General features: G+C 49.5%; 1 protein-coding gene across 1 annotated transcript in view; it reads left to right on the top strand.

Moving 5' to 3' along the window:
- LOC147120737 (SNF2 related chromatin remodeling annealing helicase 1-like) overlaps positions 1 to 24,842 on the top strand; it is a 107,865-nt gene that overhangs the window by 5,359 nt on the left and 77,664 nt on the right. The window contains exon 3 of the mRNA XM_085986970.1: positions 24,719 to 24,769. Within this exon, the coding sequence (XP_085843096.1) occupies positions 24,719 to 24,769 (51 nt within the window). The remainder of the gene's footprint in view (positions 1 to 24,718; positions 24,770 to 24,842) is intronic.

Below are 24,842 nucleotides of genomic sequence, written 5' to 3'. Positions count from 1 at the left end.
GGGGTCTGGAGCGAGGGGGCTTGGGAGAAGGGAGGGGCTGGAGAGAGGGGGGAGGAGAAGGGGGCTGGGGAGTGAGAAACATAGAATGGTTACAGCACGAAAGAAGGCCATTTGGCTCGTCGAGCCCGCGCACTCATCCAGGCAAGTGGAGAGGATTCCATCACACTGCTTACTTGTGCCTTGTAGATAAGAACATATAAGAACATAAGAAATAGGAGCAGGAGTAGGCCAATCGGCCCCTCGAGCCTGCTCCGCCATTCAATAAGATCATGGCTGATCTGATCCTAACCTCAAATCTTCGATCACTCTCCATCCCACCCGAACCCATGTGATCTCCCGGGAGAGGCGAAAAACCAGTTAAAAAACCCAATGGCCAATTTGGGAGAAAAAATCTGGGAAATTCCTCTCCGACCCATCTAGGCGATCGAAACTCGTCCAGGAGATCACTCTGTCCCTATATTTTCTACAGTACTTACCTTCTGTAAAGGCGATCTCCACCCCAGCCAGGAACAGGAATAAAACCATCTCCTGAAATCTAACAGAATTAGAACACAGTAGGAGCAGAACCAGGCTACACGGCCCCTGGGCCCACTCCACTACCCACAGGGCCATGACCATTCCGAACCTAGACTCATGTCCAATTTCCTGCCCGCTCCCCGTAACCCTTAATTCCCTTTACTTCTAGGAAACTATCTATTTCTGTTTTAAATTTATTTAATGATGTAGCTTCCACAGCTTTCTGGGGCAGCAAATTCCACAAACCTACCACCCTCTGAGTGAAGAAGTTTCTCCTCATCTCAGTTTTGAAAGAGCAGCCCCTTATTTTAAGATTATGCCCCCTAGTTCTAGTTTCACCCATCATTGGGAACATCCTCACCGCATCCACCCGATCAAGCCCCTTCACAATCTTATATGTTTCAATAAGATCGCCTCTCATTCTTCTGAACTCCAATGAGTAGAGTCCCAATCTACTCAACCTCTCCTCATATGACCACCCCCTCATCCCCGGGATTAACCGAGTGAACCTTCTTTGTACTGACTCGAGAGCAAGTATGTCTTTTCTTAAGTATGGACACCAAAACTGTATGCAGTATTCCAGGTGCGGCCTCACCAATACCTTGTACAACTGCAGCAATACCTCCCTGTTTTTATATTCCAACCCCCTAGCAATAAAAGCCAACATTCCATTGGCCTTCTTAATCACTTGCTGCACCTGCATACTAACTTTTTGAGTTTCGTGCACCAGGACCCCCAGATCCCTTTGTACTACAGTACTTTCCAGTTTCTTGCCATTAAGATAATAACTTGCTCTATGATTTTTCCTGCCAAAGTGCATAACCTCACACTTTCCAGTATTGTATTCCATCTGCCAAATCTCTGCCCACTTACTTAGCCTGTCTATGTCACTTTGCAGGTTTTTTATGTCCTCCTCACTCACTACTTTCCCTCCCATCTTTGTATCATCTGCAAACTTTGATATGTTACACATGGGTTCGGGTGGATGCAGAGTGATAGAAGATTTGAGGTTAGGATCAGATCAGCCATGATCTTATTGAATGGTGGAGCAGGCTCGAGGGGCCAATTGGCCTACTCCTGCTCCTATTTCTTATGTTCTTATGGTGGTACGCTGATTTCAGGTCAATGGTCGAGAAGACGCGGTACTGCGCGATCTGGTTGACCATATCAGCTATGCGGGGGAGTGGGTAGGCGTCCAGCAGGGTGTAGCGATTTATTGTCTGGCTGTAGTCGATGACCAGGCGCTGCTTCTCGCCAGTCTTAACGACCACAACCTGGGCTCGCCAGGGGCTGGTGCTGCCCTCAATAATCCCTTCTTTCAGGAGCCGCTCCACTTCGGTTTTAATGAAAACCCTGTCCCCGGCACTGTATCGCCTGCTCTTTGTGGCGGTGGGCTTACAGTCGGGGGTGAGGTTAGCAAACAGTGGGGGGTGACTCTGAGTGTGGAGAGGTTGCACCTGGTGTGCGGCGGGCAATTTGGGAGCTGCTGGCTGTGGACTGTGAGTGGGGGTAGGGGTCCACCGTACGCCATCGTAACACTTTTTTAAGGTGGCACTGAAAATCTAACCCCAGCAGGACGGCAGCGCAGAGGTCGGGCAGGACCAGAAGTTTAAAATGATCGTACACGGTCCCGTCTACTACGAGTGTCACTACGCAGTGTCTGCCGACTGGGACTCGGAGGGCATAGAAATCCGCTGGTTCGCAGGCAGGACTGGGAGAGAGCAACGCCGCACCGTGTCGGGGTGGATGAAGCTCTCCGTGCTCCCAGAGTCAAAAAGGCAGATTGTATCGTGGCCATTTACCTTAATGTCCATTATGGAACTGGCCAGCTGGTGCGGTCTCGCTTGGTCCAGTGTAACGGATGCCAGCGTAGGGGTCGGTGTGTCGCTGCGGGTATCAGATGAGGCGGTGTTGGGGGCCTGCTGCGTTCCGGCTGTCATCCAAGATGGCGGCGTCCATGATCCCCATGTGGCTGGAGGCGTCCAAAATGGCTGCTGTACCGGTGGTTCGCACATGGCCGGGGAGGCCCAAGATGGCGGCCCGCATGGCCCACACGCGGCGCTGCTGGGGTTCGGGGTGGCTTTGGCCCTGCAGACGTTAGCGTAGTGTCCCTTCTTCCCGCAGCCCGAGCAGATCGCGTTTTTCGCCGGGCAGCGCGCTCTGGGGTGTTTTGCCTGGCCACAGAAGTAGCATTTCTGGCCTTGGGGCACTGCTGTCTGGCCTTGGGACACTGCTGCGGTAGTTGGGCCGTTGCTGGGGTGGCACGGCACTATGAGGCGGTCCTACCGTGTCCCAGGCTGTCATTCCCCGTGGCGTCCACGGTGCAGAGGAGTAGGCATCCATGCCCCGGTAGGCTGCATCCCATGATAGTGCGAGTTCAGAGGCCTTGTTGAGGTCGAGGTCACTCTGCTCCAACAGTCGCTGTCGGGTGTAATTGGATCTGTGGCCCGCTACAAAAGCGTCCCGGATAAGTTCCTCTGTGTACACGGCGGCCTTTACATCCTTACAACCACAGGCCCGGCCAAGCACAGACAGTGCCTGAAGGTATTCCACGGTCGATTCCCCAGGTTGTTGTTTACGACTCCCCAGAAGGTGCCTGGCGTACACTTCGTTCACTGGGCGCGTGTACTGGTCCTTGAGGAGCTTGATAGCGTCCGCGTATGAGGTCGCGTCTTGGATGACCGAGTACACTCGGTGGTTCACTTTGGAGGTCAGGACATCCAGTTTGTCCTCGTCCGATTTGATTGCTGCGGAGGCGGTCAGGAATTTTTCGAAACACTTAAGCCAGTGAGTAAACTTGGTGGATGAGTCCGCCTCCCGATGATCTAAGTCCAGGCATGCTGGTGTGAGGATCTTCTCCATTATAAAAATTTTGTTAATAAAATTGATGCGCTATCAATTACTCATAAAAGACTGAGAGTTAAGAGAGTAACTAAAGGCTTTTATTAACAAAAGAATGAAGGTCTGCCTCGAGTGGTCGACCGGTCCAGAAATACAAAGGGCTGGGGAGCAGTCACCTTTATACTAGGACTTGTGGGAGGAGTCAGCCGAGGCATGTACACAGTGGAATACAAACAGTGGTTTACCACAATGTGGCAGGACTGCAGAACTTTGATCTGATCTATTGATTGTGGGATGGCTTAGCCCTGTCTATAGCATGCTGCTTCTGCTTTTTAGCATGCATGTAGTCCTGTGTTGCGGCTTCCCCAGGTTGGCACCTCATTTTTAGGTATGCCTGGTGCTGCTCCTGGCATGCTCTTCTACACTCCTTGAACCAGGGTTGGTCCCCTGGCTTGATGGTAATGGTAGAGTGAGGGATATGCCGGGCCACGAGGTTACTTCTTCTTACGCAGTCCCTCGGAACCGAGGATGACTTGCTTCCACATTAAAAATGAGTTCTCAAGTGACTGATGAGTCCAGTGCGGGACCTACAGTCTCTGTCACAGATGGGGCAGATGGTGGGTGAAGGGGCGGGTGGGTGGGGTGCTTGGGTTGACTTGCGCTTGGCTTCCGCTTGCTCCCGGCGAAGAGACTCGAGGTGTTCGCGGCCTTCCTGGATGCTTCTCCTCCGCTTCGTGCGGTCTTGGGCCAGGGATTCCCAGATGTCGGTGGGGATGTTGCACTTTTTCAAGGAGGCTTTGAGGGTGTCCTTGAAGCATTTCCTCTGCCCACCTGGGGCTCTCTTGCCATGTCGGAGCTCCGAGTAGAGCGCTTGTTTTGGAGTCTCGTATCGGGCATGCGGACAATGTGACCCATCCATCGGAGGTGATCGAGCGTGGTCAAAGCTTCGATGCTGGGGATGTTGGCCTGAGCGAGAACACCGACGTTGGTGCGCCTATCCTACCAATGGATTTGTAGGATGTTGCGGAGGCTGCACTGATGGCACCTCTCCAGTGCACGAGGTTACAGATTGTGGTGGAATACAATTCTGCTGCTGCTGATGGCCCACAACGCCTCATGGATGCCCAGTTTTGAGCTGCTTGATCTGTTCTGAATCTATCCCATTTAGCACGGTGGTAGTGCCACACAACACGATGGAGGGTGTCCTCAGTGTGAAGATGGAACTTCGTCTCCACAATGACTGTGCGGTGGTCTCTGCTACCAATACTGTCGTGGACAGATGCATCTGCGACTGGTAGATTGGTGAGGACGAGTTCAAGTAGGTTCTTCCCCTCGCGTTGGTTCTCTCACCACCTGTCGCAGGCCCAGACTGGCAGTTATGTCCTTCAGGACTCGGCCAGCTCGGTCAGTAGTGGTGCTACCGAGCCACTCTTGGTGATGGACATTGAAGTCCCTCACCCAGAGTACATTCTTCCAAGTGGTGTTCAACATGGAGGAGTACTGATTCATCAGCTGAGGGAGGGCGGTAGGTGGTGATCAGCCCATGCTTAGAAGAGTTCTGCTTCAACTGTATAAAACATTAGTTAGGCCTCAGCTAGAGTACTGCGTGCAGTTCTGGTCACCACATTATAGGAAAGATGGGATTGCACTAGAGAGGGTGCAAAGGAGATTTACAAGGATGTTGCCGGGAGTAGAGAATCTTAGCTATGAGGAAAGGCTGGATAGGCTGGGTCTGTTTTCCTTGGAACAGAGGAGGCTGAGGGGAGACCTTATTGAGGTGTATAAAATTATGAGGGGCCCAGATAAAGTGGATAGAAAGGACCTGTTTCCCTTAGCAGAGGGGTCAAAAACCAGGGGGCACAGATTTGAAGTAATTGGTGGAAGGTTTAGAGGGGATTTGAGGGGAAATTTCTTCACCCAGAGGGTTGTGGGGGTCTGGAACTCACTGCCTGAAAGGGTGGTAGAGGCAGGAACCCGAACCACATTTAAAAAGTACTTGGATGTGCACTTGGGATGCTGTAACCTGCAGGGCTACGGACCAAGAGCTGGGAAGTGGGATTAGGCTGGATAGCTCTTTGTTGGCCGGCGTGGACACGATGGATCAAAATGGCCTCCTTCCGTGCTGTAACTTTCTATGATTCTATGAAGCCATGAGACTTCATGGGGTCTGGAGTCAATGTTGAGGACTCCCAGGACCACGCCTTCCCAACTGTATACCATCCCTGGTGGGTCTGTCCTGCCGGTGGGACAGGACATACCCAGGGATGGTGACATTTGGGACATTGGCTGAAAGGTATGATTCTGTGAGTATGACTATGTCAGGCTGTTGCTTGACTAGTCTGTGGGACAGCTCTCCCAATTTTGGCACAAGTCCCCAGATGTTGGTGAAGAGGACTTTGCCGGGTTGAGTGGGCTGGGTGTGCCGTTGTTGTAGCCGGTGCCGAGGTCGGTGCTGGGTGGTCCGTCCGGTTTCATTCTTATTGTGTTTCGTAGCCTTTTTTTACAACTGAGTGACTTGCTGGGCCATTTCAGAGGGCAGTTAAGAGTCAACCACATTGCTGTGGGTCTGGAGTCCCATATAGGCCAGACCGGGTAAGGACGGTAGATTTCCTTCCCTGAACCAGATGGGTTTTTTCGACAATCGATAGTTTCATGGTCACCATTACTGATGCTAGCTTTTTAATTCCAGATTTATTCAATTAACTAAATTTAAATTCCCCAGCTGCTGTGATGGGATTTGAACTCACGTCTCTGGATCATTAGTTCAGGCCTCTGGATTACTAGCCCAGTGACTTTACCACTACGCTACCGTTTACCCCTGCCAAATCCGTTCTCATCCCACTGAAATTGGCTTTCCCCCAGTTAATCATTCTTACTCTAGATTGCTCTCTGTCCTTTTCCATAGCTAATCTAAACCTTATGAGAACATAAGAAGTAGGAGCAGGAGTCGGCCATTTGGCCCCTCGAGCCTGCTCCGCCATTTAATGAGACCATGGCTGATCTGATCTTGGGCTCAGCTCCACTTCCCTGCCCGCTCCCCATAACCCTCGACTCCCTTATCGTTCAAAAATCTGTCTATCTCCACCTTAAATATATTCAATGACCCAGCCTCCACCGCTCTCTGGGGCAGAGAATTCCACAGATTTACGACCCTCTGAGAGAAGAAACTCCTCCTCATCTCCGCTTTAAATGAGCGACCCTTTATTCTGAAACTATGCCCCCGAGTTCTAGATTTCCCCACGAGGGGAAACCTCATCTCTGCATCTACCCTGTCGAGCCCCCTCAGCCCCTCAGTATCTTTATATGTTTCAATAAGATCACCTCTCATTTTTCTAAATTCCAATGAGTATAGGCCCAACCTGCTCAACCTTTCTTCATAAGACAAGCCCTTCATCTCTGGAATCAACCTCGTGAACCTTCTCTGAACTGCCTCCAATGCAAGTATATCCTTCCTTAAATAAGGAGACCAAAACTGTACGCAGTACTCAAGGTGTGGTCTCACCAATACCCTGTACAGTTGTAGCAGGACTTCCCTGCTTTTATACTCCAGCCCCCTTCCAATAAAGGCCAACATTCCATTTGCCTTCTTGATTACTTGCTGTACTTGCATGCTAACTTTTTGTGTTTCATGCACAAGGACCCCCAGGGCCCTCTGTACTGCAGCATTTTGTAATCTCCATTTAAATAATTTACTTTATTTTTCTTACCAAAGTGGATAACCTCACACTTTCCCACATTACACTCCATCTGCCAAATGTTTGCCCACTCACTTAGCCTGTCTCTATCCCTTTGCAGATTCTTTGTGTCCTCTTCACAACTTGCTTTCCCACCTATCTTTGTATCATCCGCAAACTTGGCTACATTACACTCGGTCCCTTCAGCCAAGTCATTAATATAGATTGTAAATAGTTGAGGCCCCAGCACTGATCCCTGTGGCACCCCACTAGTTACAGTTTGCCAACCAGAAAATGACCCATTTATCCCGACTCTCTGCTTTCTGTTATTTAGCCAATTCTCTATCCATGCTAATATATTACCCCCAACACCATGAGCTCTTATCTTGTGCAGTAACCTTTTATGTGGCACCTTATCGAATGCCTTCTGGAAATCCAAATACACCACATCCACTGGTTCCCCTTTATCCACCCTGCTCGTTACATCCTCTAAGAACTCCAGCAGATTTGTCAAACATGATTTCCCTACATAAAACCATGCTGACTCTGCTTGACTGTATTATGATTTTCTAAATGTCCTGCTATCACTTCCTTAATAATGGACTCCAGCATTTTCCCAATGACAGATGTTAGGCTAACTGGCCTATAGTTTCCTGCTTTCTGTCTCCCTCCCTTCTTAAATAGGGGCGTTACATTTGCGGTTTTCCAATCCGCTGGGACTTCTCCAGAATCCAGGGAATTTTGGTAGATTGCAACCAATGCATCCACTATCTCTGCGGCCACTTCTTTTAAGACCCTAGGATGAAGGCCATCAGGTCCATTATTTTACCAAGTACTTTTTCTTTAGTGATTGTTTTAAGTTGCCCCCTCCCTATAGCCCCTTGATTATGATACTATGATCACTGTTCCCTAAATGTTCCCCTACTGACACTTGCTCCACTTGATCTGCCTCATTCCCCAGAACCAGATCCAGCAATGCATCTTCGCTCGTTGGGCCGGAAACATACTGATCAAGAAAGTTCTCCTGAACACACTTCAGAAATTCTTCACCTTCTCTGCCCTTTACACTATTACAATCCCAGTCTATATTAGGATTGTTGAAACAAAATACAGCGGATGCTGGAAATCTGAAATAAAAACAGCAGATGTTCTGACGAAGGGTCATTGACCTGAAACGTTAACTTTGTTTCTCTCTCCACAGATGCTGCCTGGCCTGCTGAGTAGTTCCAGCATTTTCTGTTTTTATTTAGGATAGTTGAAGTTCCCCAGTATCACTGCTCTATAATTCTTGCAGCTCTCTGCCCTTTACACTATTACTATCCCAGTCTATATTCGGATTGTTGAAGTCCCCCATTATCACTGCTCGATAGTTCTTCCCCCTCTCTGCCCTTTACACTATTACTATCCCAGTCTATATTAGGATTGTTGAAGTCCCCCATTATCACTACTCTATAGTTCTTCCCCCTCTCTGCCCTTAACACGATTACTATCCCAGTCTATATTAGGATAGTTGAAGTCCCCCATTGTCACTACTCTATATAGTTCTTGCACCTCTCTGTAATTTCTCTGCAAATTTGCTCCTCCGTATCTTTCCCACTAGTTGCTGGTCTATAGAATACACCTAGTAGTGTAATGGCACCTCTATTATTTCTTAACTCTAACCAATTAGATTCTGTCCTTGACCCCTCCAGGACATCCTCCCTCTCCAGCACTGTAACATTCTCCTTGACCAATACTGCCACACCACCTCTTATCTTCCCTTCCTTTCCTGAACACGTTATAACCAGGGATATTTAATACCCAATCCTGCCCCTTTTTGAGCCAGGTCTCAGTTATTGCCTCAACATCATATTCCCATGTGGCTATTTGTGCCTGCGGCTCACTGACCTTGTTTACTACGCTTCGTGCGTTCACATACATGCACTGTAAACCCATCTTAGACCATCCTGTATTCTCTTAGTTTGACCCCACCTAATACCTTACTATTTCTTACTGTAGTGTTCTCTGCCTCTCCCAATCCTTTGAGCATTTTATTTCCCCTTTCTAATGTTACATTCTGGTGCCCATCCCCCTGCCAAATTAGTTTCAAACCTCCCCGTGAGGATATTGAGTTGTAACCTGTCTGGCCTGTACAGGTCCCACCTCCTCCGAACTGGTCCCAATGTCCCACGAATCTGAAGCCTTCCCTCCTGCACCATGTCTCCAGCCACTCATTCATCTGCTCTATTCTCCTATTTCTATACTCACTTGCGCGTGGCACAGGGAGTAATCTGGAGATTACGACCTTTGAGGTCCTGCTTTCTAATCTCTTTCCTAGCTCCCTGAAATCTTCCTGCAGGATCTCATCCATTGGTACCGATGTGGACCACGACCTCAGGCTACTCACCCTCCCCACTCAGTGTTTTGCAGCTGCTCAGTGACACCCTTGACCCTGCAACATACCATCCTGGAGTGAGGTCTGCAGCCGCAGAAACGCCTGTCTGCTCCCCTAAGGGAGAGTTGGAGAGGGAGCTGGAGAGTGGGGAAGGGCTGGAGGTAGAGAGAGAAAGAAACTGAAAAAGGGCTGGAGGAAGGGAGGGGGCGAGAGAGGGAGGGCTGGAGAGAGTCAGATCGTGGGAGGAGGGGCAGTGGGAAACGAGGAGTTGGCGAGAGGGAGGGCTGGAGAGACAGATGGACAGAGATAGGGGGCTGGAGGGAAGGAGAGAGGGAGGGAGTGAGGGGGGCTGGAGCGACAGAGGGAGGGGGGTAGAGAGAAAGAGAGGGTGAATCTCCCACAATAATTGTGGAGCAGATTGTTTCTCAAGATCAGAATCTCTTAAACTTTAATCAGACAGCTTATGATGTGTGACCAGTGTGCAGCTATCTAATCCGCCTGCCCCTGCTCCAGACTCCAGTAACATCACTGCTGGTATCTCACCCACCCCTGCCACAACTTCATCCATTCTCTCTCATCTCTTCAATCTCTTACTCCCAGCCTCTAACTTCACTTCTCCTTGCAAATTTACTTCATATTATCTCCAAAAGCAGTTTACATAATGTCTGCTAGCATTTTGCTATATCAATCTCAAGCCATTCCCACTACCCCGCTCTTTCCCTATAGCCCTGTATCAATCCCAAACGAATCCCACTGCTCTGCTCTTTCCCCATAGCCCTGTATAAATCCCCAACTAATCCCACTGCCCCGCTCTCTCCCCATAGCCCTGTATCAATCCCAAACTAATCCCACTGCTCCGCTCTCTCACCATAGCCCTGTATCAATCCCCAAACTAATCCCACTGCCCCGCTCTCACCATAACCTTGTATCAATCCCAAACTAATCCCACTGCCCCACTCTCTCGCCATAACCCTGTATCAATCCCACTACCCCGCTCTCTCCCCATAGCCCTGTATAAATCTCCAACTAATCCCACTGCCCCGCTCTCTCCATAGCCCTGTATCAATCCCAAACTAATCCCACTGCCTCTCACTCTCCCCATAGTCCTGTATCAACCCCCAAACTAATCCCACTGCCCCGCTCTCTCCATAGCCCTGTATCAATCCCAAACTAATCCCACTGCCTCTCACTCTCCCCATAGTCCTGTATCAACCCCCAAACTAATCCCACTGCCCCGCTCTCTCCCTATAGCCCTGTATCAATCCCAAATGCCGCCCCTACTGTCCTGTGTACTCATGTCTGGTTATCCTTGTCCTGCAGTACAGAGGTTTTATTCTAGGGGACATACAGCTGGAAGAAAGTATTTTCAGAGTCATAGTGGCACAGAAGGAGGCCATTCAGCCCATCAAGCCCGTGCCTGCTCTCTGTAGAGTAGTCCAGTCAGTCCCATTCCTCTGCTCTATCCCCGTAGCCCTGCAAGTTTATTTCCCTCGAGTGCCTATCCAGTCACCCCTTTAAAACATTGAGGGTGAAAAATTCGGTATCACCCCATTTGGGGCGCTTTTATCGGCCGTGCGCAAAGTTCAGCACCTGGCACTAATTATCGCCTCCGACAGCAAACTTGGCTTTTATCACCCCTGGAGGTGATTGGAGCGCTAAATCAGGCGCGTCACGCCTGTCTTAAGGCACAAACGCCGAGGAGTGAGGCGCTACCTCAGAGTGCTGGCGAAGCAAGGAAGGGCAAATCAAAATCAACCTGCAAAGTGCTGCTCAGTACTCAAAACTCCTTCACACAGCGTTGAATCTCTCCAGAAGTCTCTCTCTCTCAGAATGCGTGGTGCAAAAATGTCACCGACAAAAAAAGGCAGGAAGCGGTCGCCTTTAAATAGCGCCCCCCCAGTCCCTTCCCGACTGCAAAACGCTCTCCTCAACCTGTCGTTGCTAGCGACAGGCGGTAAGGCAGGGGGCGCCACTCAATATCCGGTCCGGGGCACTAACAGGACGTTGCGCACTCGACTGACTTCACGATCTGCCGGCGCAGGAGTTTGTGCCGGTCGTGTTTAGCGCCGCCGCAAAATGTCTAGTTAATTTTGCGAGCGGCACAAACATCGCCGCGCCCGGGCGCTTGTTGCTTTGCGCCCCAATTGGCGCCCTCAAGGCGCTAACGGGAGGCGCAAACAACTGAATTTTTCCCCGAGTGTTACCACTTCCTTCAGCAGCAAATCCAGGTCCTCAACACTCGCTGCGTATAAAAGTTTTTCCTCACATCCCCCCTGTATCTCTTGCCCAAAACCTTAAATCTGTGTCCCCTAGTCCTTGTACCATCAACTAGTGGGAACAGCCTTTCCCCGTCTAGCCTATCCAACCCGTCATAATCTTGTACACCTCTATCAAATCACACCTCAACCTCCTTTGCTCTAATGAAAACAAATCCAGCTTCTCCAACCTGTCCTTGTAGCTAAAACCCCCCATCCCTGGAACCATTCTGGTAAATCTCCTCTGCACCCTCTCAAGGGCCTTCACATCCTCCCTAAAGTGTGGTGACCAGAACTGGATGCAATACTCCAGTTGTGGCCTAACCAGCGCTTTATAAAGGTTCAGCATAACTTCTCTACTTTTGTACTCAATACCTCTATTTATGAAGCCCAAGATCCCATATGCTTTGCTAACCAGTCTCAATATGTCCTGCCACCTCCAGGGACCTATGCACATTAACTCCGTGGTTCCTCTGTCCCTGCACACTCTTTAAAACTGTGCCATTAAGTGTATATTGCCTCTCCCTGTTCATAGTTATACAACACAGAAAGAGGCCCTTCGGCACATCATGTCCGCGCCGGCCATCAAGCCCTGTCTATTCTAATCCCATTTTCCAGCACTTGGTCCGTAGCCTTGTATGCTATGGCGTTTCAAGTGCTCAACTAAATGTTTTGAATGTTGTGAGGGTTCCTACCTCTACCACCCTTTCAGGCAGTGAGTTCCAGATTCCAACCACCCTCTGGGTGAAACATAGAAACATAGAAGATAGGAGTAGGCCATTTGGCCCCTCGAGCTTGCGCCGCTATTCAATGAGAGCATGGCTGATCATCCAAATTCAGTACCCTGCCCCTGCCTTCTCCCCACTGGGTGAAAAAGTTTTTCCTCAAATCCCCTCTAAACCTCCTGCCCCTTACCTTGAAACTATGCCCCCTGGTTATTGACCCCTCTACTAAGGGGAAAAGTTCCTTTTCTATCTACCCTATCTATGCCCCTCATAATTTTGTACACATCAATCAGATCCCCCCCTCAGCCTTCTTTGCTCTAAAAACAACCCCAGCCTGTCCAGTCTCTCTTCATAGCTGAAGCGCTCCAGCCCAGGTAACATCCTGGTGAATCTCCTCTGCACCCTCTCCAATGCCAAAATGCATCACCTCACACTTCTCTATTAAATTCCATCTGCCACTTGTCTGCCCATTCTGCTGGCCTTTCTATGTCCTGTTGCAGTCGATTGGTATCATCCTCACTGTTTCCCACACCCCCAAGACGGTGTCATTGGCAAATTTAGAAATTCTACTTTGTATTCCAATATCCAGATCGTTTATATATATCAAAAAAAGCAGTGGCCCCAGCACTGACCCTTGGGGAACACCACTATCTACCATCCTCCAGTCTGAGAAACAGCCATTTACCACAACACGCTGTTTTCTGTCCTTAAGCCAATTCCTTATCCAAGCTACCAATGACCCACCTATTCCATGAGCCTCAATTTTGTTAACCAGCCTTCTATGTGGTGCTTTGTCAAACGCCTTCCTAAAATCCATGTAGACAACATCCATTGCATTCCCTTCATCAATCCTCTATGTTACTTCATCAAAAAATTCAATTAGATTAGCCAAACATGATCTGTCTTTTACAAATCCGTGTTGGCTCTCCTTAATTAGCTTAAACCTCTCCAAGTGCACGTTAATTTTTTTCATTGATTATTGTTTCTAAAACTTTACCCACCACTGATGTTAAACTGACCGACCTGCAGTAACTAGGATTGTCCTTACACCCTTTCTTGAACAATGGTGTCACATTTGCTACTTTTCAATCCTCTGGCACCTCTCCCCGCATCTAGGGAAGATTGGAAAATTTTGGCAAGCCCTTCCGCTATCTCCTCCCCCGATTCCCTTAGCAACCTGGGATGCAACCCATCTGGACCAGGCGACTTATCCACTCTAAGCATACCCAGCCTTTCTAGTACATCCTGTCTATCAATTTTCACCCCCATTCCAAAACAGGAAGGCAGATTATTATTTGAATGGCAATAGATTGGGAGAAAGGGAAGTGCAAAGAGACCTGGGTGTTATTGTGCACCAATTGCTGAAGGTAAGCATGCAGGTGCAGCAGGCGGTTAAGAAGGCAAATGGTATGCTGGCCTTCGTAGCAAGAGGGTTCGAGTACAGGAACAAGGATGTCTTGCTACAGTTGTACAGAGCCTTGGTGAGACCGCACCTTGAGTATTGTGTGCAGTTTTGGTCACCTTACCTGAGGAAGGACGTTCTTGCCATGGAGGGAGTGTAGCGAAGATTCACCAGGCTGATACCTGGGATGGCAGGAATGACGTATGAGGAGAGATTGGGTCGATTGGGCTTATACTCACTGGAGTTTAGAAGATTGAGAAGGGATCTCATCGAAACCTATAAAATTCTGTCAGGTCTGGACAGACTAGATGCAGGAAGGATGTTTCGGATGGCTGGGGAGTCCAGAACCAGGGGTCATAGTCTAAGGATAAGGGGTAAGCCATTTAGGACTGAAATGAGGAGGAACTTCTTCACCCAGAGAGTGGTGAACCTGTGGAATTCTCTGCCACAGAGGGTGGTGGAGGCCAGTTCATTAAATATATTCAAGAAAGAGTTGGATATATTTCTTGAGGCTAAAGGGATCAAGGGATATGGGGAGAAGGCAGGGACAGGGTACTGAATTTGGATGATCAGCCATGATCTCATTGAATGGCGGAGCAGGCTCGAAGGGCCGAATGGCCTACTCCTGCTCCTATCTTCTATGTTTCTACCTTTTCCATTTCTACTGATATTTTGTCAGCATCCACCTCCTTAGTAAACACCGATACAAAGTACTCATTGAGTATTCTACTCTTGCCCTGCGCCCCTAAGCATATATCACCACCGTTGTCTCTAATAGGCCCCACCCCGCCTCTTCCTACCCGCTTACTGTTTACATGCCGGTAGAAGATTTTTGGGTTCCCTTTTATGTTAACCGCCATTCTACTCTCGTATTCTCTCTTTGCCAATCTTATTTTCATCTTCACTTTCCCTCTCAACTTACTGTATTTGGTCTGGTTCTCCCCTGAAGAATTCACCTGACATGCATCATACACCCTCTTTTTTGTTTCATCATCTTCTCTATCTCCCTCGTCATCCAAGGAGCCCTTGCTTTGGTTCCCTTACCCTTCCCTCTTGTTGGAATGTACCTGGCCTGTACTTGGAACATCTCCTCCTTAAAGATCACCCATTGTTCTGTTACAGTTTTTCCTGTCAGTCTTTGGTTCCATTTTACCCTGGCTAGATCCTTTTGCATCCCATTGAAGTTAGCCCTATTCCAGTTTAGAAGTTCCACTCTAGATTGTTCCTTGCTCCTCTCCATAGCTAATCTAAATCTTATGATACGATGATCACTTATACCCAAGTGTTCTCCCACAGACACTTGGTCGACCTGGCCCACCTCATTCCCCAGCACCAGATCCAGCAATGTCTCCTTCCTGGTTGGGCCAAGAACATACTGGTCAAGGAAATTCTCCTGAACACATTTCAGAAATTCCTCCCCTTCCTTTCCATTTATCCTAGCATTTTCCCAATTGATATTTGGGTAATTAAAATCCCCCAATGTCACCACTCTAAAGCTCTTGCATATCTCTGTGATTTCCCTGCAGATTTGCTCCTCTACCTCCCCCTCACTATTTGGAGGCCTATAGAATACCCCCAATAGCGTGATCATACCCTTTTTGCTCCTCAACTCTAACCAAATGGATTCTGTCCTTGTCTCATCAAGAACATCCTCCCTTTCCAACACTACGTCTTCCTTAATCAGCACTGCCACCCCACCTCCCTTTTTTCCTTCCCAACTTTTCTGAACACCTTGTCCCCTTGAATATTAAGTGCCCAGTCCTCCGTTTTGAAGCCACGTTTCCGTTGTTGCCACAACATCATATTGCCACACGGCTAATTGTGCTTGTAGCTCACCAACCTTATTCACCACAGTTTGTGCGTTTATGTTCATGCATTCTTAAACCCATTTTTGAATTTGTCGTAGTCTTCGTCTGCTCCTATCTAATATAGTTTATAGGGTGTCTGTGGTGTAGTGGGGACTGCTAGTAAAACAGGGCCCTTAAGTATATCATTTAATTGTAGTGTAATTGGTGGGATTGATTTGATTTAATTTAATTTGAATTAATTAAAGGGTAAGTCGTGGCAGGAGAGCTCGGCCCTGTGGTATGCTCCTCCTGTGCTATGTGGGAAATCAGGGACACTTCCTGTGTCCCTGACGACCATGTGTGCGGGAAGTGTATCCAGCTACTGACAGACCGCATTGCGGCGCTGGAGCTGCGAGTGGATACATACTGGAGCATTCGCGATGCTGAGGACGCCGTGGATAACACGTTTAGGGAGTTGGTCACACCGCAGGTAAAGGCTGCACAGGCAGGAAGAGAATGGGTGACCACCAGGCAGAGTAGTAGGCGCAGGCAGGTAGTGCAGGGGTCCCCTGTGGCTATCCCCCTCTCAAACAGATATACCGTTTGGATATTGGTGAGGGAGATGGCTTATCAGAGGAAGGCAGCAGCAGCACCCAGCACGGGTGGTTCTGCTGCACAGGACAGGAGGAAAAAGAGTGGGAAAACTATAGTAATAGGGGATTCTTTTGTAAGGGGAATAGACAGGTGTTTCTGCGGCCGCAAACAAGACTCCAGGATGGTGTGTTGCCTCCCTGGTGCAAGGGTCAAGGATGTCTCAGAACGGCTGCAGAACATTTTGAAAGGGGAGGGTGAACAGCCAGTTGTCGTGGTGCATATAGGTACCAACAATATAGGTAAAAAACGGGATGAGGTCCTAAAAGCTGAATATAGGGAGTTAGGAGGTAAATTTAAAAAATAGGACCTCAAAGGTAGTAATCTCAGGATTGCTACCAGTGCCACATGCTAGTCAGAGTAGAAATAGAAGGATATTTCAGATGAATACATTGCTAGAGGAATGGTGCAAGGGGGAGGGATTCAAATTCCTGGGACATTGGAACCGGTTCTGGGGGAGGTGGGACCAGTACAAAATGGACGGTTTGCACCTGGGCAGGACCGGGACCGATGTCCTAGGGGGAGTGTTTGCTAGTGCTCTGGGGGAGGGTTTAAATTAAAATGGCAGGGGGTTGGGAACCTGAGCAGGGAGACAGAGGAAAGGGAAACAAAGATAGAAGCAAAAGAAAGGAAGGAGAAAAACAAAGGTGGCAGTCAGAGAACTCGAGGGTTTAAATCAAACATGGCCACAGTAAATAATAATTCTAAAAGGTGTAAGAGTGTTAAAAAAACAAGCCTGAAGGCCTTGTGTCTTAATACGAGGAGCATTCGTAATAAGGTGGATGAATTAGCTGCGCAAATAGATGTAAACGGATATGATATGATTGGGATTACAGAAACATGGCTCCAGGGTGACCAAGGCTGGGAACTCAACATCCAGGGGTATTCAATATTCAGGAAAGATAGGCAGAAAGGAAAAGGAGGTGGGGTAGCATTGCTGGTTAAAGAGGAGATTAACACAATTGAAAGGAAGGACATTAGCTCTGATGATGTGGAATCTGTATGGGTAGAACTGAGAAATACCAAGGGGCAGAAAACATTAGTGGTGGGAGTGTTATACAGACCTCCAAATAGTAATGCGGAGGTTGGGGATGGCATTAAACGGGAAATTAGAGACGCGTGCAATAAGTTATCATGGGTGACTTTAATCTTCATATAGATTGGGCTAACCAAATTAGTAACAATACTGTGGAGGAGGAATTCCTGGAGTGTATACGAGATGGTTTCCTGGACCAATATGTCGAGGAACCAACTAGAGATCAGGCCATCTTAGACTGGGTATTATGTAATGAGAGAGGATTAATTAGCAATCTTGTTGTGCGAGGCCCCTTGGGTCGGAGCGATCATAATATGATCGAATTCTTCATTAAGATGGAGAGTGAAGTAGTTGACTCGGAGACTAGGGTCCTGAATTTAAATAAAGGAAACTACGATGGTATGAGGTGCGAGTTGGGTAGGATGGATTGGGGAATGTTACTCAAAGGGTAGATGGTGGATAGGCAATGGCAAACATTCAAAGACTGCATGGATGAACTACAGAATTTGTTCATCCCTGTTTGGCATAAAAATAAAACAAAAAAGGTGACTCAACTGTGGCTAACAAGGGAAATTAGGGATAGCATAAGATCCAAGGAGAAGACATATAAATTGGCCAGAAAAAGCAGTAAACCTGAGGATTGGGAGCAGTTTAGGATTCAGCAAAGAAGGACAAAGGGATTAATTAAGAGGGGGGAAATAGAGTATGAGAGTAAGCTTGCAGGGAACATAAAAACTAACTGTAAAAGCTTCAATAGATATGTGAAGAGAAAAAGATTGAAGTCAAGCATAGGTCCCTTGCAGTCAGAATCAGGGGAATTTATAATGGGGAACAAAGAAATGGCAGACCAATTAAATACATACTTCGGTTCTGTTTTCACAAAGGAGGACACAAATAACCTCCCAGAGATGACGGGGAACATAGGGTCTAATGAGAGGGAGAAACTGAAAGAAATCAGTATCTGTAGGGAAATGGTGTTAGGGAAATTGACGGGATTGAAGGCCAATAAATCCCCAGGGCCTGATAATCTACATCCTAGGGTACTTAAGGAAGTGGCCCTAGAAATAGTAGATGCATTGCTGGTCATCTTCCAAAATTCTATAGACTCTGGAAAAGTTCCCATGGATTGGAGGGTAGCTAATGTTACCCCGCTATTCAAAAAAGGTGGTAGAGAGAAAACGGGGAATTATAGACCGGTAAGCCTGACATCGGTAGTGGGGAAAATGCAGGAGTCCATTATAAAAGATGTAATAATAGAGCACTTGGAAAACAGTGACAGAATCGGGCAAGGTCAACATGGATTTACAAAAGGTAAATCGTGCTTGACTAATCTACTGGAATTTTTTGAGGATGTAACTGGTAGAATAGATAAGGGAGAACCAGTGGATGTGGTGTATTTGGACTTTCAGAAGGCTTTCGATAAGGTCCCGCATAAGAGATTAGCGTGTAAAGTTAAGGCACATGGGATTGGGGGCAAGGTATTGACTTGGATAGAGAACTGGTTGGCAGACAGAAAGCAAAGAGTTGGAATAAACGGGTCTTTTTCCGAGTGGCAGGCAGTGACTAGTGGGGTACCGCAGGGATCGGTCCTTGGACACCAGCTATTCACAATATATATTAATGATCTGGACAAGGGAACTAGATGTAATATCTCCAAGTTTGCAGAGGACACAAAGCTGGGTGGGCGTGTGTGCTGTGAGGAGGATGCCGAGAAACTCCAGTATGATTTGGACAGGTTGGGTGATTGGGCAGAAGCATGGCAGATGCAGTATAATGTGGATAAATGCGAGGTTATCCACTTTGGTGGCAAAAACAGGAAGGCAGATTATTATCTGAACTGCAATAGATTGGGAGAAGGGGAAGTGAAACGAGACCTGGGTGTCCTTGTGCACCAGTCGCTGAAGGTAAGCATGCAGGTGCAGCAGGCGGTTAAGAAGGCAAATGGTATGTTGGCCTTCATAGCGAGAGGGTTTGAGTACAGGAACAAGGATGTCTTGCTGCAGTTGTACAGGGCCTTGGTGAGACCACACCTTGAGTATTGTGTGCAGTTTTGGTCGTCTTATCTGAGGAAGGATGTTCTTGCCATGGAGGGAGTGCAGCGAAGATTCACCAGACTGATACCTGGGATGGCAGGAATGACGTATGAGGAGAGATTGGGTCGATTGGGCTTGTACTCACTGGAGTTTAGAAGAATGAGAGGGGATCTCATTGAAACTTATAAAATTCTAACAAGACTGGATGCAGGAAGGATGTTCCCGATGGCGGGGGAGTCAAGAACCAGGGGTCACAGTCTAAGGATAAGGGGTAGGTCATTTAGGACAGAGATGAGGAGGAATTTCTTCACCCAGAGAGTGGTGAACCTGTGGAATTCTCTACCACAGAAGGCAGTAGAGGCCAATTCATTAAATTTATACAAGAAGGAGTTAGATATATTTCTTAAGGCTAAAGGGATCAAGGGATATGGGGAGAAAGCAGGGACAGGGTACTGAATTTGGATGATCAGCCATGATCTCATTGAATGGCGGAGCAGGCTCGAGGGGCTTCAGCTTTTTCCATGCTGAGGTCTTTAGCTTCCAGCAGTCTTTGCCGTGAGTACTCGGACCGTAGGCCTTTCAGGAATGCGTCGCGGATATTATCTTCAGTATTTTCGGCTGCCGACACCGATTTAAAGTCACAGTTCCTGGCGAGTGCATATAGCGCCTGTGAGAATTCGGCTACTGATTCTCCTGGCTGTTGCGGCCGTGATCTTAGGAGGTGCCTAGCGTACATGTAGTTTACCGGGGTCCGGTACTTCGGTTTCAGCAGGTTGATGGCGGTCTCGTAGGTAGTCATGTCCTCGATGAGAGTGTATACTCTCGGGCTCAGTTGTGCCTGCAGGACACTTAGTTTGGATGCCTGAGGGACGCTGGATTCTCTCAGGTATGATTCGAAGCAGACCAGCCAGTGTTTAAAGTCTGCGGCTGAGTTTGCTGCTCGTGGGTTCAGGTCCAGGTACGGCGGTCTGAGGGCTCGCAGCCAAGCTGGCTGGTGTGGCTGTGCTCCTGGGAGCTGCGCTGGTGGCTCCTCCGCCGGTTGTGACTCGTTGTCGGACATCATTAAATTTAGTCAATAAAATTGATATACCTATCAATTCCTCCAATAAAAGGCGAAGAGTTACGAAGGTGACTAAAGGTTTTTATTGACTAAATAACAGAGCCCACTCTCGTGGGTGATCCGATCCAAGCAGGGGGAATACCAGCCAGTCGCTCACCTTTATACCTGGCCTGGTGGGTGGAGCCAAGGCGGAGTCGGCAGTGGTCATCCCAGGTATAGCAGTGTGGCAAGAGGCGACCTCGTACCGTGATACAATAGTGGTCAGTGATACAGTTATAACGAACAGTGGTGAACAGTGCTAACTACTAACAGTGATACGATAGTGAACGTGGTTTACCACACTCCTATCTTCTATGTTTCTATTAATATGGTATTACTACCGCCTCTAGTAGTACTTTCTTCTCTAGTACTATCCAACACACTCACTCTTTTATGCACCTTATTCCTCTTTTCTGCTCCCATATGCTGGTGCCCATCCCCTGCCAATCTAGTTTAAACCTTCCGCAACAGCACCAGCAAACCTCCCTGCGAGAATATTGGTCCCGGCTCTGTTGAGGTGTACCCCATCCGTCTTGTACAGGTCCCACCTTCCTCAGACACTTCCTACACATGTGGTCGTCCAGGCTACGTGAAGCGTCCAGGACTTCCCACATGGCACAGGATGTGCACGCCACGGGACCGAGCTGCTCTGCCATGCCTCGAGTTATTAGATTAATTAACTAACTAAGGGCAGAGGGTTATACTTAATACGTCAAAGACTAAGGCTTAGAAATTGGCCTGAGGCGCCCAAGTGGTGCAAAGTTCGCCTGGGCACTGGAATTTGTGCCGCGATCGCCGCAAATTCAGCCTCAGCGCCCCAAGAGGGACACGGGGCGCGGCTCAAGGCGCTCCGCGTACCTCTTAGAGCGCTGAAAGTGAATTTCGCAGCGCAACGTGCCGCAGCGCCAGATGCTGCGGCACGCTGTGGTACTGCAGGCCTTCCTCCCACTGTTAAGGGGGAGGGGCGTGCAACAGCGCGAGCCCCGATCGCGGGTGCCGGCAAAAGAGCCCGGCACCAAGGAGAAGTGCCGGGCTCTCAGGAAACAGCCGGCATTGCCGCGGTGGGGGGGGGGGCGGGGACCAGGAGGCCGGGGACAGAGGTGCTGGTAGGCCGCTGCCGAAAAAAGTGGCCACCCCACACCTCCACCTTAACTTGCGCCTCTGCTGGCGCAGCAAGGCCCCGGGTACCTGGCGCCGTTTGCGAACGGCGCTACAGCGGCGTTCGCAAACAAATTTCGCGATCGGGGCGCTAATGGGGCGCTGTGCACACCGATGACGTCATCGGTGGAGGTGCAGCGCAACAGGCTAACGCCACCATTAGCGCCCCCACTTAATATGGCGGAAGGCGCAGCCAGTGGCGCTGCAGCCACTGACTGCCTCTTTAGGCGCTAAAAGGCGGCGCTAGCCACCCAATTTTTAGCCCTAAAAGTCTACAGACAAAGAAAAAGTGATGCTCAAAAAAAAGAAATAAACTTCTAAAACTTAAAGAAACACTCACCAGCTACTCACCAATCAGCTCCTTCCCTAGTGCCAACGTCACTTTTTTCACTCTGATGTCACTCTTTTGAATTTTGCTTTTCCAGTCCCACTGTCCGCATCCTCGGGCAGGAGCCGGGGCGATCACTTGTTACTGTAAGCTGGGAGGCTGTGTAACCTGGTCTGGATCTCCTCTGGCAGGAGCCGGGGCGATCACTTGTTACTGTAAGCTGGGAGGCTGTGTAACCTGGTCTGGATCTCCCCTGGCAGGAGCCGGGGCGATCACTTGTTACTGTAAGCTGGGAGGCTGTGTAACCTGGTCTGGATCTCCCCTGGCAGGAGCCGGGGCGATCACTTGTTACTGTAAGCTGGGAGGCTGTGTAACCTGGTCTGGATCTCCCCTGGCAGGAGCCGGGGCGATCACTTGTTACTGTAAGCTGGGAGGCTGTGTAACCTGGTCTGGATCTCCTCTGGCAGGAGCCGGGGCGATCACTTGTTACTGTAAGCTGGGAGGCTGTGTAACCTGGTCTGGATCTCCTCGGGCAGGAGCCGGGGCGATCACTTGTTACTGTAAGCTGGGAGGCTGTGTAACCTGGTCTGGATCTCCCCTGGCAGGAGCCGGGGCGATCACTTGTTACTGTAAGCTGGGAGGCTGTGTAACCTGGTCTGGATCTCCCCTGGCAGGAGCCGGGGCGATCACTTGTTACTGTAAGCTGGGAGGCTGTGTAACCTGGTCTGGATCTCCTCTGGCAGGAGCCGGGGCGATCACTTGTTACTGTAAGCTGGGAGGCTGTGTAACCTGGTCTGGATCTCCCCTGGCAGGAGCCGGGGCGATCACTTGTTACTGTAAGCTGGGAGGCTGTGTAACCTGGTCTGGATCTCCCCTGGCAGGAGCCGGGGCGATCACTTGTTACTGTAAGCTGGGAGGCTGTGTAACCTGGTCTGGATCTCCCCTGGCAGGAGCCGGGGCGATCACTTGTTACTGTAAGCTGGGAGGCTGTGTAACCTGGTCTGGATCTCCTCTGGCAGGAGCCGGGGCGATCACTTGTTACTGTAAGCTGGGAGGCTGTGTAACCTGGTCTGGATCTCCCCTGGCAGGAGCCGGGGCGATCACTTGTTACTGTAAGCTGGGAGGCTGTGTAACCTGGTCTGGATCTCCCCTGGCAGGAGCCGGGGCGATCACTTGTTACTGTAAGCTGGGAGGCTGTGTAACCTGGTCTGGATCTCCCCTGGCAGGAGCCGGGGCGATCACTTGTTACTGTAAGCTGGGAGGCTGTGTAACCTGGTCTGGATCTCCCCTGGCAGGAGCCGGGGCGATCACTTGTTACTGTAAGCTGGGAGGCTGTGTAACCTGGTCTGGATCTCCTCGGGCAGGAGCCGGGGCGATCACTTGTTACTGTAAGCTGGGAGGCTGTGTAACCTGGTCTGGATCTCCCCTGGCAGGAGCCGGGGCGATCACTTGTTACTGTAAGCTGGGAGGCTGTGTAACCTGGTCTGGATCTCCCCTGGCAGGAGCCGGGGCGATCACTTGTTACTGTAAGCTGGGAGGCTGTGTAACCTGGTCTGGATCTCCCCTGGCAGGAGCCGGGGCGATCACTTGTTACTGTAAGCTGGGAGGCTGTGTAACCTGGTCTGGATCTCCTCGGGCAGGAGCCGGGGCGATCACTTGTTACTGTAAGCTGGGAGGCTGTGTAACCTGGTCTGGATCTCCCCTGGCAGGAGCCGGGGCGATCACTTGTTACTGTAAGCTGGGAGGCTGTGTAACCTGGTCTGGATCTCCCCTGGCAGGAGCCGGGGCGATCACTTGTTACTGTAAGCTGGGAGGCTGTGTAGCCTGGTCTGGATCTCCCCTGGCAGGAGCCGGGGCGATCACTTGTTACTGTAAGCTGGGAGGCTGTGTAACCTGGTCTGGATCTCCTCGGGCAGGAGCCGGGGCGATCACTTGTTACTGTAAGCTGGGAGGCTGTGTAACCTGGTCTGGATCTCCCCTGGCAGGAGCCGGGGCGATCACTTGTTATTGTAAGCTGGGAGGCTGTGTAGCCTGGTCTGGATCTCCCCTAGCAGGAGCCGGGGCGATCACTTGTTACTGTAAGCTGGGAGGCTGTGTAACCTGGTCTGGATCTCCCCTGGCAGGAGCCGGGGCGATCACTTGTTATTGTAAGCTGGGAGGCTGTGTAACCTGGTCTGGATCTCCTCTGGCAGGAGCCGGGGCGATCACTTGTTACTGTAAGCTGGGAGGCTGTGTAACCTGGTCTGGATCTGCCCTGGCAGGAGCCGGGGCGATCACTTGTTATTGTAAGCTGGGAGGCTGTGTAGCCTGGTCTGGATCTCCCCTGGCAGGAGCCGGGGCGATCACTTGTTATTGTAAGCTGGGAGGCTGTGTGGCCTGGTCTGGATCTCCTCTGGCAGGAGCCGGGGCGATCACTTGTTACTGTAAGCTGGGAGGCTGTGTGGCCTGGTCAGAATCTCCTTGCAGACTGGTCGTGTTATCTTGCAACCAAAAGCAAAAATACTGGAAATATGCAGCAGATCAGTTAGCAACTGTCAGATTGATTAACAATTCTGCTGTTCCCTGGTTCAGGTGTAACCGGGTTCCGCTGTAATCAATTACCAGAACAGGTGACGGGTCTCCATACGGAATGGTAACTAATCTTTACTCACTCAGGTGCTATGTAATTCCAGCCTTTTTGGTTTTCACTTCAGATCCCCAGCGTTTGTTTCTAGATCGAGAGCTGGTGCAGTTACAGTTCATCTAATGAAGACCTAAATAAATAAAGACCTGAAGATCTGATGCGTATATTAAAATATAAAGACCATGTTTCACCTCTAATGTACCTCTTTGATTGCAGATGTAGCTGCCAAGATGTGGAATTTCAGCCTGGATGACTACAGCAACTTGAGTGAGTTGTGCAGGATCGTAGAATTTTATAGCACCGAAGGAGGCCATTCAGCCCATTGCTGTACTGGCTCTCT

The sequence above is a fragment of the Somniosus microcephalus genome, chromosome 4, assembly GCF_052327205.1.
Source record: "Somniosus microcephalus isolate GS21.2 chromosome 4, FLI_Smic_1.0, whole genome shotgun sequence".
Taxonomy (NCBI): domain Eukaryota; kingdom Metazoa; phylum Chordata; class Chondrichthyes; order Squaliformes; family Somniosidae; genus Somniosus; species Somniosus microcephalus.
This window is presented reverse-complemented; position numbering and strand designations above follow the sequence as displayed.